We start from the raw sequence: 25,008 nt of genomic DNA on the forward strand, positions 1-25,008 counted from the left end.
ATGATTGTCATGTCACCTTTTCTGAGTCTGCATCATTAACTGTACTCTGTTGTGGTAGGAGCTAGATGCACGTGCAACACAATATATCTCTACTTCAGCTGCTATAAACCTGCATTTCAGGTGTTTTAATCCTCTGTGGAAATATACAATTAAGTACATAAAAATTTAAAAATACAAATCTTAATTTCCTATTTAAGAATAAATACAAAGAAAGAATTAAACTACAAGAAAGCATAACTATAGTACACAGCCTGCAAGTTAAAATACTCAGAAGCTGGTAATTGCTTGACAGTTAGCTCAGAGAGCTGATAAATGTTTCCCAGTTCACTCTCAAGTCCTTACATTACACCCATGAAATTAATCTTTCAAATTTTACATTCCTCAAATATAGACTGAATTTCACCCAAGATTATAAAAATATAACTTCCACTGATTTCTGAATTTCTGGAAACAACTCAGACACATACATATGCAAAAGAGAAAGGATAAAACTTTATCTTTTTATGTTCTGGATTTTGAGGGTACAAAATTTTATCTGTAGGGTTATAAGAGTACAGTTTTCCTGAGTATGCAGCACAGCAGCATTTTTGGTTTTATTTACATTGATGGAAAGCCTTCCATCAAAGGCCAGGAATTTATTTTTTTTTTAAAAAGTGAGTGATGAAATGTCAGTAGGATGATTGATGCCTATTTTAAGTTGCCTAATGCAGTCCATAGTTACAAGGATCCTTTTATTTATTAATGAAAATTCTACCATCTCTACCATTTTTACAGGTCTTTACTATTCACAGGGAGAAATCCCTCAGTTTGTGGACGTAACTTGCTTCTGTGCCTCTGAACTGAAAAGCATGACTTCCCCTCACCTGTACTTCCCAGGAAAAACACTGGCAGCCTGCCCAGACCCTGCAGCGTTTTGACATAGCAAGCCTACAGCTCCCTCATAGCACTCAGACGGGGATGCTGAAGAGCTGACTGATTAGTTACATCAGGGGGAACCAGGCTACGCTGGAGCCAGCGTCCCCTGTCGCCTTCCAGACCCAGCACATACTACTGGCATCCCATGTACCTGATGGCACAAGGGAACAGGCACCCCTCTAACTCTAACCGCACCCAGAGAGAAAGAAAACAAGTAACACAGCTGAGCTGGCATTCCCAGGACCCAGCAACCGATTTCAATTCTAAGGCAGCAGCTCTCTCAAAGTCCATGTGAAGGGGGAAACGCAGGCCAGTCAGAACCCCAGCCATCGCCTTCAACTCCAGGCCATGGCTCTAGCAGCCAAAGCTCTTCTTTTGGGGCAGGAATACCTCACCTCTCAACACTGGGGACAAAGCAGGCACTGCAAGCGGTCTCCTCTTGTCTCTTGTAGGTCTATCACATGAGACCAACACTTCAACAAATTCCTAGGGAATAAACCTTCTCCTGCTGCTGGCTTGTCAACGCTGTTGCTGAAGCCACTGAATATAAAGCGAAACGCTCTGGGTTCAACTTTGGTTTATGACAATATGGTACATAAAATAACCTCTTCTCTAAATAAAATTTAAATGGCAACATACAAAAGATGGTACTAAACCAAAACAGAACACCATTTATACTGCTAACAAGAAAATTAAGATTAGTAACCACTGTTTAATGGCTATTCATGGAACTAATTTAGTTACTGGAATACACATTATGACCTATAACGACACAATCATATGTTTTTACACTGAACTTCTAGCTCATTCTCTTCAAAAGTTAAACATGAAAGGAGCTGAAACAAATTCTCAGAGAAAGTGTAAAGTTTCCATCCCCGAACTTCTGAGCCGTTGATTTTGTAACCTAAATAATATTATTGCAATGCATTTTTACATGATTGCAATCTATTTTTACATGAATGTATTCCATGTTTATTTGGGTAAAGAAAAAGAGATCTGTCTAAAATAAAGTCAGACAAGCACAAAAGGTCCCCTACTGAGGCCAAGGGCACTGGATATGAATATCTGAGAAGAGAATTCAACTCTTTAACAATGTCTTATCTCTCCTGCAGTTTACTTCAATATTTATTTCCTATACAGTTAGCAATGTGATTACATTACCGCTACACAGCCCTTTGCACCCATAATACTTCCACTTGGTGATCCTGTTACTTTCACATAGGGAACCCGGGTAAGAAGAAGCCCATCTGCTCTCCTCCACGCATTTGAAAGTCCGAAACCTTGTGGCCAAAAACTCTTGTGTCTACTGGTACTGACCACACGGTTCCCACTCACCCATCCACAAACCTTAAGGGAAAAACATTTCTTTGCTGTGGAGAGAGGAGCATCAGTGGTGAGGAAGGAATAGTAAAGTTACCAGTGAAAAGAGACAGCCTTACAGCAAATGAAAATCCACTGTATAGTACTGATATCATCCATCTAAACAGACACTCTTACCTCACAAATGTATAATTTGTTTGGAAGACACTTTGTTCCCTCTTCAGTGACTTATTAATGATTCATTAATACGCTTTAAGAGTAAGAACAAACAGGTGTGGAAGACACTGCATTCAAGAAGATTTCAGTGCCAGCTCACCCAACTGAAACTTGCATCTTTACTCTCTGCATACCAGATGATGAAAACCATGACACTACCCTGAGGCTTCAAGTCGCTGCTCGCTCGCTATCTCTGCACTGCAAGATCACAGTTGGCTTCTGTATCTATAAACAAGTCACGGCAGAAACCCATGGCTGTACCCCAGCCCGAGGGAAGACCTGGGCATGCACAATTCCTCAGTTCCCTGGTGTCCACCGGACATGAAGAAGGGTACACAGGCTAGAAGGGACTCGTGCCATGCTACAGCGATTCCTGATCGGGATATCTGCAGAACCAGGTCTGCACCAGCCCCTAAAGTCAAGCACTGCCAATTTTGGACATAATCCTCTTACTTAGAGACACACAAATTATGCCTTTCTTTAAAAAATGGAAAAGCATGTGTTCAAACTGTGTTTATAAACAAGTCTGAAATACAGAGTACTGCCTTAGGGAAGCTTTCATTGAGAACTGATCACAGTTTAGAAAATAGCAGAAGAGAAGATATGTAGACATCTGTCCCATTGCTTTTGAACAGATACAATTAATTTAATCAGCATGTGAAGCCTGTAATATTTTGTCAGAGGGTTATAGCAGTAACATAGGTACTATGTTAATTCTGGATGCTTAGGTAGATTGTAGATTCCTCTATACATGATAACAAGGGGGAACCTACAGCTACTAACAACTCTGGTCCAGCAAAGTGACTGACAAGTCTCATGCTGCCTTGGTACTGATAGTATCTTCACTACACAAGGCTATGATATCACAGCTAATCCTCAGATAAATCCCACAGTGCATTCTTTCACCTTGCTTCAAAATCAAAGCTGTTTGTAGCTTTTGCAAGTGATACAATGCCCGTGGTAAATTAAAAAAAAAAAAAAATAATAAGACCAAAACAGTCTTTGACAAGGTGAACATCTCCTTCCAGTTGTGAAATGTTTGGAAAAAGAAACTAAAACAAACAAACAAAAAACTTTTGTAAAAAAGGAGAAAGATACCCCTATTTTTCCCCTCAAGGATAAACCAATTCCCAGCATACTTAGCATTCTGACAGACACAGAACAGTTGTGTTCCACTTCAGAGTGCTGTACAAACACAGCAAGGACTGTATCCAGGCTCTTTCACCCTATGACTCTACACACAAGGAATCAGTGGGGAGAAGGTTATCGGATAATGGCTATGCTGGATTCTGCCCAGCCATGCTCAGAAATCAGTTTCCTTATTTCCTTACCCTCTGTTTCCGTAGGCTTCCTGGGCTGGTGGGAGATGGGCTTGGAGACTTCCCAGAGCGGGGAGTAGAAAGCTGGCTACCAGGGGTTCCATTCACTAAAAGGACAATAAATCGAAAAAATAAACACAAGGCATTATTAAAAGCCAATGAATAGTTAAATAAACATATTTCTTTTAATTCTTCATTGAATAGATTAATTTGGTTTTACTCCATCTTTTAAAAATTAAATGAGGCAATTCACAGAAGAATTGTTTCCTCAGAGTTTTGGCCCATGAAGCCAATTTTTACACAAAGTTTAGGCAAATAATCAACAAACCCAAAAAGACTGTTTAGTCAATGGCAGAGAACAAGACCATGTTTATCTTAAACTGTATTGTTCTTGTGCTTGAAAGTGATGGAGAGCAAGGTGCTTTGTTAACCTTAACAGACACTTGCCATATGTAAACCTTTTAATTCCATTTAGTTATGGCTTGAAGTTCTACCCATCAAAAATAAAAAGCAGTATTTACTGCAAGAAAAAATCAGCTGCTTGCTGTTTCTTACTCATACATCTGAAGAGATTTTTCCAATACTATCTGACCCAAACATCAACTCAGACTTAACCCAGAAGGGCTTTCCAGAGGCAAATAAATTGGATGTAACACCTCAAGTCTGACTTACAGCAAAGCATCCCTTTCTCAAGTAAGCAAGTTCCTTCATACATATCAGTGCCTATCATTTTAGAAGCATCTTTTGCATGCATGTGACATTATCCATTAAATTAACAAAACAATACCAGCAGAGGACAGAATTCTACTACAAAGTAATCACACGAGAGGCTATCAATAATGTTCACACTGAAGCACTGATAGAAACATTACAAAGCGTGTATCACATATATATGTAGATATTCTTAAACAAGCAACTGTTATATCACAGTCCACATTTGTCAGCACCAGGAAAAACAGAATCGACAATCAGATTCCCAGATTCTGAATCTTAGGAGAATATTTACATATTAGGGTATCAACAAGGCATTCGACTTACCTTCTATGAGTTCTAACATGGACAAAATCTTACTGTTTAACGTGACAATAGCAAGCAGCAAAATTCCTGCTCTCTACTAAGCCAAGCTGTAGCCAAACTGAGAAGCAATGGGATTAGTTAAGGATAGCTGGGGCTGCTCACAGAGTGAGCTGAATGCGATGCAGGATTCATAAGCAGAAGCCTTTTCTGCGTAAGGCTGACGTCTTCAGAGCAGCAGTGGGAGGTGCAGGTGCTGTCTTAGGGCTACATCAAAGGTGTCAATTAAGCATAATGCTGCTGCTTCACAACGCTGAGCCACCGCAACCCCCACTCGCTTTCCATGGAGCCCCGAAAGCCTAAGCAATTTTATGTGCTGTGCACTGAATCATAATGAGGTGCCTTTGGGGGCAATATACCAAATGACTCATCCGAAAATCAAAATGACAATAACTCTTGTGAAACCTTGGCTGACTGGCAATCTAGCAAATGCTAATTCCTTTGGATAATACAGTAGGCATTTTTAATAGATTCCTCTTACTTTTTACGTAATACATTGTTCTCACTGGCTAATACTGGGCCTGCACATTATAAGGAAGACACATGTACACCTACCACACCACACACATCAATAAAACACATTATACTCCATGATAAATAATGATCACTTAATAGTGCTTAGGTGCTGTGAGTGATCAAATCTCAACATCACTTTGTGCAGGGCATTGTTTAAGGTAAAGGTGCAATATATTTGTATAACCATAGGAACAACAAGATACACTAATTGGATTAAAATAGGCTGCTTTTCTAGAAAACCATTCCACTCATCTAGGCTTTGAGTTCTCTTTGTACAGAGGACAATGGTTTGCACATATCATCACTAATTCAAATGTACTAACTGTGTGGGGGAAAGCACATGCATATGGACATGTTCACCAACATTCATCCAATATTCAGCAAAACACCCCACACGTCTAGCCAATAATGACTAAATTAAAATTTTTTATGAATACTCCTGAAATCACTTAGGAAAAGGGCAAGATGAGGACATTAAAAATTAGCTTTTTGGAATCTCAAACTTCTGAAGGTTTAAAGGGCTCCTTATAAACAAACATGGTATTACTTAGAAACTAATACTAAACTACTATTATTCACATGGAGCTAGTCCTCAAGACTGCTAAGTAACAAGACTAATGGTCTGCCTTCTCTTTAAAGCAAGGAGATATTCTTAGGTCTTATTATTATGTAAAAATTTAAGATAACAGATACACTTTAATAAACCTTGTAGCACTAGGCACTGGTTCCTATTCCTTATAGATTTACTCCTTTCCCATAATTTTCAACAATAGTTTTTCTTAGAATTACTACTGCAATTTTTCTGTCCTGAAGAGAAAGACTTGAGGCAACCAAGTGGAACGAGACAAATAGATGCAGTGGTGTATTTGACTCAGTGTATTTCCCACCTGTACCATATTAATAAGTCTCTATTTGAGATGAAAAAACAAAGTATTATAAACCTTAAAAATTGCTCACTTGCCACCACCAGAGTATCCAGAGTGTGTAAGCTAAGCTCCAATGCTCTCTCGAACAGCACTTTTTAAAAAGGAAAATTATGATAGTTGTGCTTGTGTAGGCTGTCTGTAATATGTGAAATCAAGATCACAATTAATGGATTGAGACTCTCAGGAGATTTAAGTGGAGTTTGCTCACCTCCTTACCCATATGCAAAACACAAAGGTGCTAAGTACCTAAAATACATGCCAGGATTTTTGTGAGCATACAAGGACTCCCTATGGAGAACTGTTCAGGAGACTCTAGAGGTGACAATTAGCACTTGGGATGAGATTCCTTTTACCAATCTGAAGTAGTTTTCTAGACCTTATTTTAACCAAGCTGCTGTCATAGCACGAGTTGTATCATCCCCAAGCAACCATCTAAACCAGATCCGATGAACAACGTGCTATGAGCATCCACTGCCGTGCAGACTTAAAGTTAGGCAAAATTAATCAAACCCCACATACCTAGAGGTTTAGGATATAATGGAGATGTCAGCAAAGTCATCAAAATTCTCCCCACCTACCAATTTTGGTGGATTTTATTCCAGTTGCAGAACTCCATTAAATAAACACCTGAAGACTGAAGGCCATACAGAGTCTACATGAGAGTCAAACTGAAGGGGGACCTGGGTGATGTGGGTTCTATTCCAAGCTCTCTAGATGCATCTGCACAAGATTAGACAAGTGCACATCATGTCTGTCTTCTGGATGGTCTGCACACCTGGAAGTACACTGCCCTAAAATCCATTTTTAGGTGGAATGAATTCTGGTTGGAAACTGCATTTCTGTCCAGTGTCTGCACTACATTTCTCACTAACCAATACAGCACGTGTTCCTACAGGGAACCTTGATGTAGATAAAGACATATGAAATTGGTAAATCACTGTTGTGATTAATCATGTTATTAAGTGAGGCAAGAGGTTTCTTGTCACTTTTGACTCGTAAAATGGCAGGGGTCATAGACTTCAGCTTAACACACAGTGCCCTCCCATTGTCTCATGAAAAAGATTTATCTGTTCAAAATTTCATAGGTGAGGTATGTATGAAAAAGCAAAAACAGTAACAAAATTATTGCAGCTGCTCTGAGCAGATGTATGTAGCTGCTTAGCTGTGAACTCCCTTCCTGACTATTCCTCTCCTGCTCAGGATGCATAACAGGGCAAGAACCTGTTTTGTACTTGTTTTTCCAGCACCTGGCCCACACACAAAGGTAGAAACACCCGGGAAATAGAACAATAAAGCTGGATACCATCATCTACTGAGATAAATGCAAGATAGGTTTTCATACGATGGTGTTTATAAACTCACGAAAATGCTGTAAATAAAAAGCATTTTGATGGCATTCAAATAAATAAATTTTGTTAGGGCATCTTTTCATTAAGTAATAAAAAAAAAAGTGAGAAAAGCTGCATTAAACTATCAAGTGCCAGTCTGAGAAGCTGCCAATGCCACTGTACTGTATTGAAATCATACTCTCCTATAAAACTGCCTGTTGATGTGTTAGCATCTTGCACTCTATAAAACGTGTAGAGATGACACTATGTTTACAGCAGTGGTTTGCCAAATAAGAGTGTGAGTGAAGAGGAAAGAGAAGATTAAGGGAAAGGAATGGTGCAGGCTTTTTTGCAGCCTCAACTTACTCATGACTAGGACAGGCTAAACTCAAAAATGATTTATAGAAGTCACAACAACATGTGTGTCAGCAACTGTTATCTAGAAAATGGTGATGGGAAATCACTACTTGACCTTATGTCAATTACTTCTGTGGTTTGTCACCGTCCTTTCCAAAACAACATTTTTGTCTCAGTAAGATTATGCAGTCCCAGAGTAGCTATGGAACAAACTCTACCTTGCCTTTTTGTTCTTTCTGCTTTGGATTCTACTTGTATACATTTCGATATTTTTGTCTTCATTCCAAAAGATGAAGTTTGTCCAGAGCACCACATTCAGCAAGTGCCCTTATTATCACTCCCCAGTAAAGACAAGGCTTTGTAGGTTCTACCTTACTGTGCAAGTGGTTGAGAAAACCCCATATAACCAGTACTGCATTCGTTATAACTGGAGCTAAACTGAACCTTTTACATTCAATCTTTTCTAGAATCTATGTCAAGAAGTTATGGAGATACAAGAAGAACATCTCTCTGCCACTGAAGACGAGGCCTGACAGATCCATACAGAGCTTTCACCTCATCGACAGATCAACAGATTAGAAATGTCAGCAGAAAGGATCACCTTTAGGTCAGGTTTACACTCCCACCACAGCAGCCACCAATACCCGAGTCCTCATAAGTGACTGGTACCCTTGGCAGCCACACAATGTAACCCACGCAGTGGAGAGCTCATCAGGGACTGTAACCCCCCCACGCGCTCAGTCCTCGCTCATCTCCACGGCTGCCCACTGCGACAGCACTTCTGCCTCAACCTGAAGTTGGCTACGCCCGCACCATCAAGCAGAGAAGTCCTGCAGACACACAGACATGTCCAATATCCCAGAAGACAGGAGCCTTCCTTGAAAATACAATTCCCTGGAGTCCACAAGTATTATTTTTTTCTGTAGCCCCAGAAGGTGGGTGCCTCTTGATTTTTCCTCTGCATTTCATCAGAGTACAGCTGATATCTATGATCTTGGATGCTTATTTCATGTAGCACCTAATTGAGCAGCAGCTACAACTATGTAAGATTTAATAAAAATCTCTCTTTTGAACTGTTTTGCCTAATTGGAAAGACTAGGATTCTCAGATCAGTCTGTGTGAATGGAGTACCAACTCTGAGAATGTTTCTTCATTCAGTGTTTAACTTTTTAATTCTTTAAGAGGGTTAAACTTTTCAGTCTAACCAAATCTATTTCTCTTACTAACTCACAATTTTTGTTACAGGGTACAAAATGATAAAACTTAATTTTTTCATTATTAGCATCAAATACAAACACCATAAATAAAAAATTAAAAGGAAGCCAGGATCAAAGTAAAAATCATCTGGAAATCCCTGGGTCTGTAGGATGACTCCATCACCCCCCACGGGTTTGTACTCTTGGCTTCAGGAAATTTTCGCTTCAGCATATTTATTACAAAATCTGTCAGCTGAATACCTATAACAGTGTGAACAGAACCACGTGACCTCGCCAAAGACAATATGATACGTCATGTTCCTTCCTTTGGGATCCAGAAGACCTTCCTAAGTCAGGTGTCTGAAGAAGGGTTGTTTCTGGATAATGACCTAGGGAAGAACTATCAAACTAAATGAAAACATATCTTCTTGCGGAGGAACACATCTACCTCTTTTTTTCTAACAAGCTGAGAAAAGCACAAGCATCTGCTCCAGAGAAGCCTTCAGTAAGATCCAATTTCCATATCCTAAACCACTTTTCTCTTTAGGGAACATCTACAGTTTTGATCAGGCTGTAATTTGACACGTAGTTTCACAATTTCTTTGCCCAGGTGCAATTTTTTGAAAAAAACACACAGCCCTTGGTAATACGACCTACTCTATCCATTCCTCACAGACATTCCCTTTGTCATTCAGAACAGGTATGTATCAACCCTGTTACTCCTGAAAAAGACACTTGTCACACTAAATACCAGAAACTCCAAAATAACTCTTCTTAACACCAAACCTGAATTGAGATTTCAAGCATCCAAAATATTTTGGATGATAGTTTGAGGGAAACAGGAGATAGCTTAGAAGGGAGGAGAGTTGAGAAGGAAATAATTTTGAAGGATGTGCTCGAACTGAAAAAAGAGTACGTTACCTTTGTTGAGAGCAAGTCCTGAAAATTAGAGTTGAGATTTCAGAAACTAAACCAGATTACACCTGAATGCAGTATCTTTTCTTAATTTAAAAGACCAGGGGTACAGTAATTCCAGCCATCTCATGCTGCTCTTGATTTGATTAAAAATAATGATCATGAAGAAGTAAGTGCTGTTTTCTTTGAATCTGTTACCTCTTCACCTGTACTGAGGCTGCCACCAATGGTGTTAATTAGTAGCTGGACTGAAGCCGACAGCTACTGAATAGCTGTCAGACATTCATAATTTTCAGTCACCAGCAACAGGCCGATATCCAGTCTCACTGAAAATCAATGTCTCTTTTATGTTGTTCTTTCTTGAATAATGCTTGATGTCAACAACAAAAAAAAAAACAACATCAAAGTGTTTTACAGGCTTTAAGAAGACATCAGGAAAATTAAATAGAGGCAGGATTATCTATTGCACTTGGAACCAGACTTCAGCCCTCTGCCTGCCTGGGAGGTCATGCTACCTTTCTCTGCTTCTCTTCTTTGCCTTGTTCCCTGCTTCTGATCTCTATTTAGACCGAAAGCATTCTGCAGCACACAATACCTCAAATGCATTTGTAAAAAAACAGAAAGCAATCCTCCTGCAGCGAGATTTCTGACTTGTAGTACTGTTTTGAAACACTGTCAGATGTAAATAAAAAATGGAACAAAACATATAAAAATGGAGAAGTCAGCCCTTAACACAGATCTTCCTAGCTTGCACGTACTCTTTTAAGAAAAAAGTATTCTGTGTTTTTATATAAAAATAGGATGCATCTGCTCTCAGGAGCCAGGGAGGCTATTGGGAAAATATAAGTACATTAAACATATGCTCTGTTAACCAAAAAAAAAAAGGAAAAATCAAGGACAGAAGAAAGGTGAACACCACCTATGGAAAAGCATACATTCCTCTCAAGTATTTCAAGAAATGGTGTAAAAGCAGATGCAGCTTTTTTGCTCACTGTTGATTGTATAGCTCAAGAAAGGGTGAGGAGTGTGTCTCCCATTCCCTTACAGACTGACACATATTTCCTTGCCCTCAGTTAACCAGAGTACAGATTTGAGCCTGCATGGCACTGAGCACTATTCTAGTCACTGGTATCATTAAGGGTCTTTCTCTGCAACCCTGTAGCCTGCTTTCCACTTGCAGCTCTACCCTTTCCCTCACGCTGCCATGGCAGTGTGTCCCAGAGCACAACATTTTTCATCCTGTTGTGCCCAGGCTGTTATATCCCTGGCCATGTACCTGCAAAGCCCAACAGTGTTGTTATGGCACGTTCTGTACGGGGCTTTCAGGCAGTGGAGCAAGAAAGGCACCTCCAAAGGGTGAAAGCTATCTAAGACCCTGCCACTAAGAGCCCTTTGCCCCCAGTACCAGATGAGACGATGAGGGAAATCCAGAGAGGAGGCTGGGGGCTCACCAAGGAGATGGGACACTCAGGGTCCTTTGCCTGCTCCCGCACACAGTCAGGGGCCACCACAACAAGGTGAGACTGAAACAGAAAGCTCTACATATTAGGGGTGAGTGCCTTCAAGCAGGATTTTCTCTAAAAATAATTCATTAATATTATTGAATTTATCTGCAAAGCACCAGAGTTTAGGTAAAATGGTATTGTTCCAAACTCAGACATGTGAAAATGAGACACAGACATTAAAGAAAACCAACAAACCAACAAACTGACCAACTCCCCATATTAACCCCTTTGATTGCTGCGAGCAACTTCAGAAGCTATTGGGACAAATTTGGGAAAGTTCATCACCCATATTTGCTCAGAACAAGGAACTCATAGATTTCACCACATTTATAAACATTTAGTTCAAGCCAAAGTTCGGCTTGATTCATTTACCACTTGAAATTCTGTCAAAGAAGGGAAACAGGTCTTGAGGATGGTACTTAATAGCTTAAACCAAAGCAGACTGTCTACATGTCCAAGCCTCATTTACATATCTGTTCATCTAACAATAGGAAAATGACCCAAAGACTGTACTCTCTTTAACTAAAAATGATGAATTCCAAACAGCTATCCTGTGCTGGATGAGAAAAAAAATAATGATGAATACCTACATTAAAGATGATACCATACTATAAATGAATACAGGAGAGAATAAAGGGTAAGTCAAAGGTATCTCTTCATTTTAGGATTTTAGCAGTTTCAATTTCCAACTTTGAGATTTTTACATTTTTTTAACATACTCTTTGTCTAAGAAACTTCCCTTTTTTGGCCCATGTAGTTATTCATGTGTATTATCTTGATATGGGCATGAACTGATGATCGAGGCAGGCATCTGTTCCTTTTGCATAGCAAGAATGCGCAGACTTTTCAAAACTCAGCAAGAATCAAACAAGAGAAATCAGATTCTTTCTAATTAGCAACGTGCTCTTCTCCGTACAGCTCACTTAGCTTTTTCTCAAGGGTACACTATCAATAATGCTTTCTGCCTGCCCTTTATCACTACTTTTCTCAACTCTCTTTTATGATACAAATCTTCACAAAATGAAGCACCTTTTCATTTTTGGAATGTGCATGTATTGCCTTTGATCTGAACAAAGAATCTACTGTTGTTCTCGAGTATTTTTTATGTTTATCCCTAGTGAAAGAAAAACCCCTGACAGTAGTTTAAAGATGAATTGAAAGTAGTTTAAAAGCACAGAATAAAAAACCTACATATACATAAACTTAGAAGTAACAACATGACAACAAAAGCATAACTCCCAGTTATGCAGTAGTCATTTAGAAGACTCTCTGAGATGTTTAATGTAGACAACATGAAAAAAAATACAAGTTCATATGTACACTAGATGGTAATTTCTCTGTTTGCTGCTGTCATGGGTACGTAATTCCAATAAATAGGCCTACTGGATGGCATAAAAGTGAAATCTGTACATAGTGTCTGAATTCCATGGAAGAACTTTGTTTTTTATCTAACAGCATCTAAGACTCAGTGTTTCTTTTTCTTTCCACTCTTGTTCTTTTAATGCAGTGTCTAGTATAAAACTGCATACTTTTAAAATCTATTTATTGTTTGTTTTTAGTTTTACATGATCTAAAAACAATTCTTGAGGGCAAGTGCCTACTGAACATAATATTGCTTCCTTTTACGACAGTAATATTGATGCAAATACTCATGCATGTAAGGTTAGAAATAAGCTCCCTGTAACATTCACATAATTTAACTTCACTATTTGCAGAAAGAAAACACAAGAGATACAGACATCCAAATCAGATCCACTGTCCCCATTAAATTAACCTCTATAGAAACGTTTTCAATTGTTTATCCTTTCTAAGCTGTAACATGTTTAGAATAGAATAGAATAATAGTTCAGTTGAAAGAGACCTACTTCGTTCAACTGCCTGACAAATTCAGAGCTGACAAAAAGTTAAAGCATGTTATTAAGGGCATTGTCCAAATGCTCTGCAGCAGTTCATGAAGAACTGCAGCCTGTGGGAAGGACCCACGTTGGAGAAGTTCATGGAGGATGGTCTCCTGTGGGAGGGACCCCACACTGGAGCAGGGGAAGAATGTGAGGAGTCCTCCCTCTGAGGAGGAAGGAGCAGCAGAGACAACGTGTGATGAACTGACCCCAACCCTCATTCTCCATCTCCCTGCACTGCTGAGAGGGAGGAGGTGGAGAAAACTGGGAGTAAAGTTGAGCCCTGGGAGAAGGGAAGGGTGGGGGGTAGTGTTTTAAGATTTGTTTTTATTTTCTCCTTACCATACTCTGATTTAATTGGCAATAAATTTAATTAATTTTCCCCAAGTTGATTCTGTTTTGCCTGTGGCAGTAATTGCTGAGTGATCTCCCTGTCCTTATCTCAACCCATGAGCCTTCTGTTGTATTTTCTCTGCCCTGTCCAGCCGAGGAGGGGAGTGATAGAGCAGCTTTGTTGAGCATCTGGTGTCCAGGAAGGGTCAACCCACCACACAGTGTTTGACAACTCTCTTGGTAAAAAAAGTGCTTCACAGTGTCCAGCCTAAACCTCCCCCGATGCAGCTTTAAGCCATTCCCACGTGTCCTGTCCCTGGATACCAGGCAGAAGAGACCAACACCTCCCTCTCCACTTCCCCTCCTCAGGAAGCTGTAGAGAGCAACCTCCTTTTCTCCAAACTAGACAAACCCAGAGTCCTCAGCTTCTCCTCACAGGACATGCCTTCCAGCCCTTTCACCAGCTTCGTTGCCCTCCTCCAGATGCTTTTGAGTACCTTCACATTCTTGACTTGTGGGGCCCAGAACTGCAGACAGTACTCAAGGTGAGGCCACATGAGCACTGAACACAGCGGGATCATCACCCCTTTTCACCAGCTGGCTATGCTGTGTTTGATGCACCCCAGGATGAGGTTTGCCCTCTTGGTTGCCAGCACACACACTGCTGACTCCTACTGACCCCCAGCTCCCCTTCTGTAGGGCTGCTCTCCAGCCAACCTCCCAGTTTATACTTGTGCCCGGCATTACTCCATCCCAGATGAAGGATTCAGCATTTGGACTTGTTATATTTCATCCCACTAATGATTGCCTAATGCTCCAAACTATCTAGATCCCTCTACAAGGCCTCTTGTCCCTCAAGAGAGTCAACAGCATCTCCCAGTTTGGTATCATCAGCAAGCTTGCTAATGGTGCATTCAACTCCTGGATCCAGATCATTGATAAAAATATTGAGCAGAACTGACCCTAGGATGGAGCCCTGATGAACACTGCTGGTGACTGGTCACCTGCCAGGTGCAGCCCCACTCCAACCCTTTGAGCCCTGCCCTTCAGCCTGTTCTTCACCCAGGCTCCAGAAAGTCAAGAGACTCTTCTTTCAGCATCCTATACATTCCTATAGGGCTTTGTGGGATGCCTTTCTCTAAGATAATCTTAATTACAGTGTCCAGATGATTATGTCAAGTAGGCAAGGTTATGGACCATCTTTCAACAAACTAGTATGTGCCTACTGCCTGTAAATTTTTGTTTTTACATAAGTTATTTTTAAGTAAACCTGTCATCAGCACAGAACCAATCATTAATATTTCCACTACACTGTTTCTTTTCTTTTTATAAATTTAATGATATATTAATTATTATTGTGGCATAATGAAAACATTCTTTTTTTTCACAGGCTGTAAAATAGATTCTTGATCTTTTCCAGTGATTGAACTTGGAATGGTATTCTGCTCAGACTCTTGTAAAACTGAACTGCAGGAAATTATGATTTATTCACCTACAATTCTGAACTGCAGGAAATTACAATTTATTCACCTACAATTCTGCATGTTTAAGTAAAAACGGTACTATTTCTCTCAGGACCAAAACCAACAACATACCACATGGCAAAAATGCAGCTGGTCCCATGGCAGAAACATTTGTTATGCACAGCAGGACAGTTATTCCACATAGAAATGAACATATACAGGTTCAGTGTCCATTACCTGTACTCCCAAATGAATATTCATTAGAAAAAAACAGAAAGAGACCATAACATTCACACACTAAACAGGGTCTCCCTTGCTAAAGTTTCATTTAACTCTGTTCCTCCTAGCTACAAAAAAAGATACTTAATATGTGCTTAAAGAAGAGCTACTCGGGGCTTGTTCATCACAACTGATACTTCCTCCCATTCCCTCTTTTCAGGTTTCTCTATTCCAGATGTTCTCAGGATGTGTAGGAGGCATGTTGCTTGCTACCCACATCTACGCCTTTGTCTCTCATTGTGTGCCTCCCACTTTCCTCCTTCCCTGAGCAAGGATGCTTTTTTTCTCAGCTTAGTCTTCTTGTGAAAAATACAGTTCCAGCTGGTCCATGCCTCCCCTCTTTGAAACCAGACAGGAGCACCTGGGCCATTCTGATCACCATCTCCCCATAAAGACTTTATGGTGCTGGCTGCAGGTCCCAGTATGATGTTTGCTTCCCTGTAGGCAGAAGACTTAAAGCAGAAAGAGTGAGATGGCTTTCAGCTCTAATCTTTGCCTCTTGCATAATCCACATTCACAAGGAATGCTGAAAATGCTGGATTGGGTCTAGTCAACTGGCCCACATCGAGTATTATTTGTACTTTCTGGCATCAATACTGGCAAATTATCTAATGCACTTCTTTTGTTTATTTATTTGCTTTGCTTGAGAAAAAGCTGCAGGGGGGGAACTAGTCATAGACTATTTAGTGGGAGCAGATGCAAAGGCAGTCAAAGCAAGGCCCTTCAGACAGAACTTTTTAAAGTTTTTTGCTGTGTCTTCTCCAGCCTGTACCACTGGCTTGTTAGGTCAACTCTGACTTATTTCTTTCTCAGCTATATTTGCACCTCACATTCACATCTGTAATTGCATTCTTTCTCTGCCCTGCCCCCTGTTTCCTCAATATTTTCATTGTCTTTAACCTATCCTTTCCTCACTGCTGCCTCTTAACTCTCTCAGAAACAAAATACAAAAAAGGATTGTGAAATCAACCTTTTGCAGACACAGATCCTATGCTGCATAACTTGGGCTACTTTTTGCATTGTGCTTACTCAGTTCCTAGTACAAAGAATACCTCTTTTTGTCACTCTTTAGGTATTGGCAGCAAAATCATGCATGAAAAATAAAGTAAATTGAACCATGGGAATGCTAGAGTATGATTTATAAAACACTGAAGAATTATTTTATATTGGGAAGACACTTCATCTCAGATGCAACTGAGAAAACAAGTGAATTTTTACTATCAGCTGCTTCATACATACAGTGTTTTTCCAAATAAACACATAATTTTAAGCACATTGCCAAATGTATTGAAACAGTGGTTGCTGTTGTTAAGAAAGATTTCTTGTGTGCTTTACCTGAGCTAGTAGAAGCAGGAGACTTGCTGCGTCGGGATGGGCCCGGGCTCTTGGTGGTGCTCCTACGTGAAGTCGAAGCTATTTTGGTATAGGAAGTGGATTTCACCACCCGACATTCTAAAAGACAAAGAAACTGCATAAGTTAGCAATTAAGAAAGTCAGCAAGATTCTGTAACAGAAAGAGCCCTGAAAAGCACAAACATTTCGCCCACACTTGTTTTCATTCATCTTGAGGGGTTTTATGGGAAAATATAAAATCTGTATAAATGGCTCCATTAAAATCCAAGTACAGTATGTACCACATCCCAGATAAAGAACTGCTGCAGTAATCCAGACTTTCAGATACCATGGTTACTGCAGGTACTTAGGACAGCTTAATTTAACAGTGCTGAGACTACACATAAAATTTATTTGCTTTTGAAGATTTCAGCACAACTAAAGCAGTGGTTTTTCTGTAAATGATCCAAATGCAATGTAAGCATTTTTGTCAACCTAGTCAGTCTCCTCTAGAAGAACCAGAAGTCTGCTTTTATGTATCAAAATGTTAAGACTGTACAAGATGACGCAGGTGTCTGTCACTCAGAAAAGCTTTGAAGAAAGAGAAGCAGGTTTGTTGCTCCTGCTTAATCCTCTAGTGAGCAACAGCCCACATTGTATAGCACACTCAATTCATCACAGGTTGAGGGAAATGGCACTACTTGCTCATAAGAGATATCAGTAAAATCAATGAAGAGGCGAAATTACCCTCCCACTTGAGAATACTGCAAGATGTTCAGGTTAGAGTTTACAGACACCCACACGGCTCTGTAGGCATTCTTGCATTACACCTGCAAAACACTTCTTGGCCTAAGGATGAAAGAACTTAGTGTGCATAACATTGATGTCTTGCACTCACAATGGATAGTAAAATAATCATATTATACAGTCAGGGAAAAAAAAAAAAAAAAAGATTTAAATTTTTTAGCTAATATACAATTAGAAGGCTGCAGCAAAGTTTGTACTGTGTTCATCTGATCACGTCAGTATACTTTACTTGTTTAAAAATACATCAGTAAACATTCTGTATCAGACCTGTTGCCCATTTTCTTCCCATGGTTAAGGTTCCTCAACATAGGTTAAGAGAAATAAACAAGAATTTTTTCTCCCTAGTCAGAAAATACCACATACAAGTCTGCACATTATTTAGTCTTCACAGATGATCACTGGAGCCTGTAACATAGTTTAGACAGATTAGAGAACAAAGAAATAAAATTGAGCATAACTAATTAACTTAAACATATCCACCAGAGAATGATGTCATGAAATATATTTCTCTTGGCTGCCTTAACTGTTTGTCTTTCATCAAGCTGTTGAAGGAAATAGAAGCAAGAACTGATGCGTTACTGAGGGAACATCCAGCACAGCTGAGAGCTGAGAGCACAGAAATGCCCTGGTCTTCCCAAAGAAGCTTTTCTTCCCGAATTCTCCCACCTTCCTAATGCCCAGTGGTAGATAATTTCTGTTGACATTTTATGTGATTCATTGATGACTACTCTCATTTCATACTGAACAATGAGTGGAAACAGAGAAAAACATTTACTCTGTTGTAAGAGGAATTATCAACTGAAAACAGGAGGAATCAGATGAGAGCTTTCAATTAGATTCCACTAGGTTACTACAGCAGGAACCTTACACTGATGTACCAGAATCAACAGATGCTCCAGAAACTATCTATACATATCAAATGTAAACAGGTTCTTTACCTTTCTTGTAAACAAAGATTTTAGATGTCTAAACACCTAACAGACAACTTGTTTTTGCAGAGCTCTGATGTAATCCCAGTGTGGACCCCATTCACAGGAATCAGTTGGGAAGGGAACTGAGTATTCTAATGGTCAATAAACAAGAAGAGTGAAGTAGAATGACCATTAAACTATAGTCACTTGCTTAGTAGAAAAACAAGGGTCCATGAAGAAAACAGCCAGCTACTTTCTACAATATACTTTACTTTGTGAAAAGCTTTCCTGTTTACGTGTAAAAAAATATCTACATCTCTTGCAATTCATGCTGTGCACTAAAGCTTGACTCTCCTGTTACTACAAGTATCAATGCTCATTCAAGTTCTCTTAATATCTTATAAGCACCCAGAGTCATAATGAGCTTAGAGATAAGATTCTATATTTGTGTCCTGGGTTGAGTGAGTGGTGGGGTTTTCTGGTGGCAGGGGAGGGGGTCATAGGGGTGGCCCCCTGTGAGAAGCTTCTCGAAGCTCCCCCAGCTCCAAGTCAGCTCCACCTCTGCACCAAAACTGAGCCCATCAGCTGCGCCTCTGTGATAACGTATTTAAGAAGGGACGTGGTGAAGTGCAGTTGGACTTGTGAGGAGGAGTTGCGGCAGCTGCGTGAACACCAAGGTCAGTGGAGGAACGGAGGAAGAAAGGAGGGGGGAGGTGTGCCGGAGCAGATACCCCCCTGTATCCTGTGGGGAGACGGCAGGGCGGGCCCCCCGGCCACCCATGGAGATCTACGGTGGAGCAGACACTGATTTATGGCCTGTGGCTTCCGCCTGGAATAATTAAGGTGCTGTGCCTGAAGAAGGCCGGGGTCTTGTGGGAAAAGGCAGCCCCACTGCTGTAATTCAGCACTGGGAGGATTGCAGCATGCGGGGGAGTCCCACGCCGGAGCAGCTCGGGAAGGGCTGCAGCTGTGGGAGGGAATCCAGTCGGAGAAGGTTGGTGACCCATGACAGAGCAGTGTGGGGAACGCTGCGGCCCGTGGGAGGGACTCACGTCAGAGAAAGTTTGTGGAGGACTGTCTCCTGTGAGAGGGGGACTACGATGGAGCAGGAGGAACAAGTTCCAGAAGCTCCCCCCACCGAAGATGGAAGAAGCGGCAGCACTGACTGCACCCCCCATTCCCTGCCCCTGCGCCACTGGGGGAGGAGGTAGAGATATCGGGAGCAGAGCTGAGCCCGGGAAGAAGGGAGGGGTGGGGGGAAGGTGTTCTCAAGATGTGGCAATGCTTCTCACTGTCCTACTCTGTTATGTGTTTTTAGTGTCTGTAATAAATATATGTTCTTTTTTTCTTCCCCTAACGAGTCTGCCTTTTGCTCGTGATCATAAAAGGGGGATTTTCCCCCATCCCAGTCCTATCTTGAACCCCAATCCTGGCTCTCTGTCCCTTCTCATTGCCGGAGGGGAAGGGAGAGAGAGCTGCTGCATTGTGGTTGGCTGTCAATCAGGCCTAAACCACGACACCTGGTAACACAGAACAGGAAAAAAGCTAAAGTATTGAGTGGCTTCCTTGCCTCAGTCTTTACTAGCAAGACTGGCTTTCAGGAATCCCAGGTCCTGGAAGGAAGGGGAAAGCATTCATAAATGACCTGGGCTACAGTATGGCCTGTGGAGAACCATGTGGGCAAGCCTTCAGCGCTGCACACACCAGGGTCAGGCAACTCATGACTTCAAAGGCTGTGGCAAGACAACTTACAGAGTCTAAAAGGATTTCCAGTCATGGATAGAATGTAACCATGCTGCTTGTTGTAAGCAGGTCTCAGCTCCCAAGAACAGTTTATGTATGCAATTCTGTTGTCACATTTAGTTTTGAAAATAAAACTTTACTGCAGGCAAAGATCCCACTCAGTAACCACACAACCACTGTTTGTCTCGTCTAAGAAACTACCATAATCTGCCTGTTGCTATAGGAGAACTACGTGTACCTAAGGAGGAAGGGAAAACCAAACAAAAATGTGTGCTTTTTAAAACCATGTTTTCTATACATGATCTATACTGTTAAGGAAATAAATACGTATGTTCTCCTCACCAACAGTGTTCTGGTGACTATACAATGGGTCCTTGGTAAGCCATGAAATAGAAGAGCATTTTTTCCCCCAATTTTCTTTTGATGCCAAAATTGTATCAGAAATAGATCTGAACTCCTGACAGAAGAAAGTTATACTGCCTTTCTCACTCATGTGGGCATGCTCAGCCAATAAGAAACACCAGGTGTTTCTATAGCATGTTCAGTGAGGAAAGAAATGTGTCACGAAGCCCCAGTCCTTCCTCTCACCATCGACTGACTAAAATTAAAGGAACAAAATGATGATACCCATGGTAACGTGAAGCAAAAGAAGGTCAACTATAAGGTCTGATCGCAGGCTTTATTGCTTTCCAACTCAGAATACCAGATAAATAAGAATGTTTTTCCAGCTAAAACATCTTGAAATAAGATGTTCCATTGTATAACTACAGACAGAACTACAAAATAGGAGAGAGAAGTACAGACTATGGGCAGCAAGACTAACAATAAAATGCTGCAGCCCCTTTATAGCATGGAGTATTACCAGAGAGATCTGAGGCATTTAATGGACATTAACAACAATAAGGCTGAGAAAAAAAGAGGAAATAGCCCACGGCTACAATATGACATCGAGACACTGTAGGGACAAGATAAGGAACATGAAGCTCCTGAGATTGCATGGTGGCGTCAATGAGTAGTAGGAACTGATGCAACTAGGTGGAACCCCAACATATTTACTTGTGAGGTCTTGATTCTTCCTGTTGTCAAATGGACAAAATGTAACATGAGGTAATTAAGGGATGCTACCATGCAGAATCATAACACCTCCAGTCTCTGGCTCTGTGATGTTTCATTTCCAAAATGTTTCATTAGCTTCTATGTTCATTAGATTTTACAATGGCAAGAAAGCAGCAGAGAGTAACTAATCTGCAATAAATGTGTCATAAAATGAATAAATTTAATGTGTTTCTAGAGAAGAATGTGAAAAGTTATCTAAATTACCAGGAGATCAAAAAGGCCTACTTGTCAGCTACTTAAAAGTTGACTGCATGGCCTTCATGAGTCCTTTCTGAGCTAAAATATCACTTTCTGCTGTGTTTTGCTTTTTTTTGAGGTCTGTGTGGAGGGGAAAGATATTTTTTTTCGGTATCCCTGCCAATCTGTTTCTCTAAGACAAGAACATTTAACTTGGTTTCAGCAACAACTGTATCCTCCAGATAAGCAAGGAGGGAGGATCAAGGATGTCTGTGGTTGTTGGTAAGCCACTTTACTATAAGCCTTAGGCCAGTACCTTTTACCGCTGCTTAAAGACATTGCCCTCACTAGCAATGTTCTCAGGCCAATCAGTAGATCATTACCCCAAATACAGTAGCAATTTTAGTTTTTAATGTTAAGAGTAATTTGTTCTATGTTGCTAATTCTTAATGCAGCTAACAAGATTTTACTTTGCAGTTGCATTCATGCCTTCAATTAAAATGAGTAATCTTCTGTTTGCAGAAGTAAGTTCCACTCTCTTTAGCAAAAGGGAAATGGTGCTATCCTGTCAGGTGGCACTGATGTACACTGCAATTCACCCAACCCTACTGATGAATCAGTGGCAGCTATGACTTGTAATTACAAGATGTTCAAAAGGGTAACTATCATACAGTTTCCAGATATGAAAGGGATACAAGGTGTTTCACAGAGGTTTAAGTAATTTCAAATCTTCTATCGTCGTGGTTCTGACTACTTCAATTTTGTTCTGCATGTCTTCCCGTTCAGCATCTTCCTGATGCAGATGGACAGCGATGTATGCGTAGAATACAAAATCTTAAAGTTTTATCCCATGCACTAAGCTATCTGTCACTGTAAATGCATGTCTTTTTGAGACGTCTTACCTTCTGATTTGATTTCTTACCACTAACCCATCCTCCACTCATGACAAAGACTAGGAATACTGTCTATTTCAACTGTATGCCAAATAATTGTGGTAGCAAATACCTAAATCTTTTTTTTTTTTTTTTTTCTTGCCAAGAAACATGCTTTGGCTGGGGTATAAGATATAGAAAAAGCTAGATTTTCTTTCATGTGAAAAATCATTCTCCAATTCTGAAACCGGGGTAAGTATTCACTGGCAAGGCAAAAGCTATATACAATAAAATACAAACAGCTAAAGCCATCTATGCCTTATTGCAAATCAATAGAGAATCTTGCAAGCTCTTAGGAACATAAATAGCTTCACCCAACCTAAGAATGCTTTCAGATGCATGTACTACTCTAAAAATGCCTTGTAAGTTAAAAATAAGGAAGGTATTCATGCATTCATGTATTATAAATAATATCTCATTCTGCTCTAATGTATAACTTTCAAAGTCCTTATTTGTTTCTAAATTCAGTGAAGTTATTTAGAAAGTTTTTCTAAAAAGGTAAATAGATTCTATGTATAATCAAAATGCTACTTCAAGTATTTCCTACTTTATCTTCAAACATGTTCCTGTCTACCTAACTTAAAGATACTGTTGAGAGGACTGAACTTATCTAGTCTATCATTTAGACAGCTAAAAATATGATGTATACGTATGAACTATTCACCCCATGGTCCTTCTACAGTCAATGGAACATGTTCATTTCTGTGACCTATCTTAGGAACCTGTGAGTTAGAAAAGATGACTCTTACTCATGAATGACCTATAAAATATAGGTTTTGAGTACTAGTGAACATATCCTAATTAGAAGTTGTATTTTTGGATGGGGATGGGCTCTTTTACTCAGTACAAAGAGTAACACAAGATTTTTGCTGTATTTCATGATTTTACTGCATATGAGCAGAGTTTAACCTCCTGCCTTCTCCAAGTGCTAATCTTTTTGTCAGAATCGTCTCACACAAACCCCCATATTAATACTTTGGCTATACAGATGCTATGATGTTAAATTTTACTTATCAGCAGAGAAGGAATCTGCTGTCATGAAAAATTCCACCCCACAGCAATGATGATAAAGAGTTAAAAAACATTTTTCATCACTGCAACAGCTTCTCTGACAAGGCACAATATCTAATTATTTTCCGACTCTGCATTTGTAGGCAGCCAAAATTAGAAGACTTCCTCAAAACCTCCTTGCCTAAATGAATCTGATATATTTCCTACTGAATCCATGTGAATGAATTTGCACTCGTAAAATATTAAGTTCTGAAACTGAAATTAGATTATCAGAAATCATTTTTAAGAAACTTGAAGACTGAGTTGAAATAAGACTTTTGTCATTAGCTAAAACACACCACTAGCACACATGTAATCTGTAACACGTATGACTTGTGTGTCTTGTCACATTCCCTGCTTAACTTTTGGAGATTTAAATTATCAATTTAAATTTGGAGATTTAAATTATTATTGTTTGCTCAATATATTTCATCCAAACTGTTCCAGTGCTGATACAAATGTTCATTACTTTGCACTTATACTCAGAACCCTCTCCCTACTTCTGCAGGTTTACGACACTAGCTGCACTGACCAAAATAACAGAAAGTTATTTTTATCTGGAAATGGTTAAAATGGCATAACTAATTACAACTGCAATCAATTGTATTATTTTTCTTTCTGGCCTCAGCATTATTCTTCATGAAAAAATGAATGTGTCCTGCCTTTGCTTATGGCTTTCTTTTTCTTTCTGTGACAAAATCTTGGTTGCTGGGCATGTGCTCTAACAGCATATATCTCTCAAATACCCCTGTTGAAGTCAGGGGAAAAATTCATGACTGAAGTGCCTTACTTTATCTGCACAATTTGGATGGCACTTTTCTTGGCATTGTTTTATTCATGCAATTGGAGATTAAATAAGAGGATGGTACAAATTCATTAGTTCTTAATTTTTCTGTTCAAGAAGATCAATGGCTTGCTTTCATGTCTCACACAAAGAGGTAATATTTGTTGTATTACCTATTAAAAATCATCTCGTTCTTTACTTTGAGAATAAACAGACCTCCCGTCCAATACATATGGTAAATATTAACATCATCCTAAGCATCAAGTACACAGGCATTCCATCATATTTTTTTTATTCTAGCCTAAGAGAAGTGACAATGGTGTAGTCCAACAGATTCTGGGTGTTTGGTACTACTACTTGCTATCTGAAGACTATCACTTGTTTTCAAGAGTCTTCAATTTCAAATTACTCTTTTGGAAGTTTACAAGCTCAAGTCCTTCCCACTGTTAGGAAAGAAAAAAATCCCCATTTGCAGAATATGGGCTTCACATGGAAAGCATCAACTAAAGGTATTATTAGAAAACATCCATTCAAAACAGTTCACTTTTAACACATTTTAACCAGGTCTCTTGAAGTTACAGATTTTTATGTGTAAC

At 39.8% G+C, this 25,008-nt stretch overlaps 1 protein-coding gene across 4 annotated transcripts in view; it reads right to left on the reverse strand.

The window, feature by feature from the left end:
* The window catches only part of DCLK1 (doublecortin like kinase 1), a 246,736-nt gene that overhangs the window by 60,431 nt on the left and 161,297 nt on the right, over positions 1–25,008 (reverse strand). For 3 of the 4 annotated variants that reach the window (XM_042792601.1, XM_042792600.1, XM_042792602.1), the window contains exons 5-6: positions 16,896–17,012; positions 3,783–3,877 (exon numbers count right to left, since the gene is read on the reverse strand). In XM_042792601.1, coding sequence (XP_042648535.1) covers positions 3,783–3,877; positions 16,896–17,012 — 212 coding nt within the window. Of the gene's footprint in view, positions 1–3,782; positions 3,878–4,808; positions 5,087–16,895; positions 17,013–25,008 lie in introns of those variants that run through there. The other variant, XM_009963216.3, reaches the window with a different exon arrangement.

This window comes from Tyto alba, unplaced genomic scaffold, assembly GCF_018691265.1.
Source record: "Tyto alba isolate M040663 unplaced genomic scaffold, T.alba_DEE_v4.0 Super-Scaffold_2, whole genome shotgun sequence".
NCBI classification, from domain to species: Eukaryota; Metazoa; Chordata; class Aves; order Strigiformes; family Tytonidae; genus Tyto; species Tyto alba.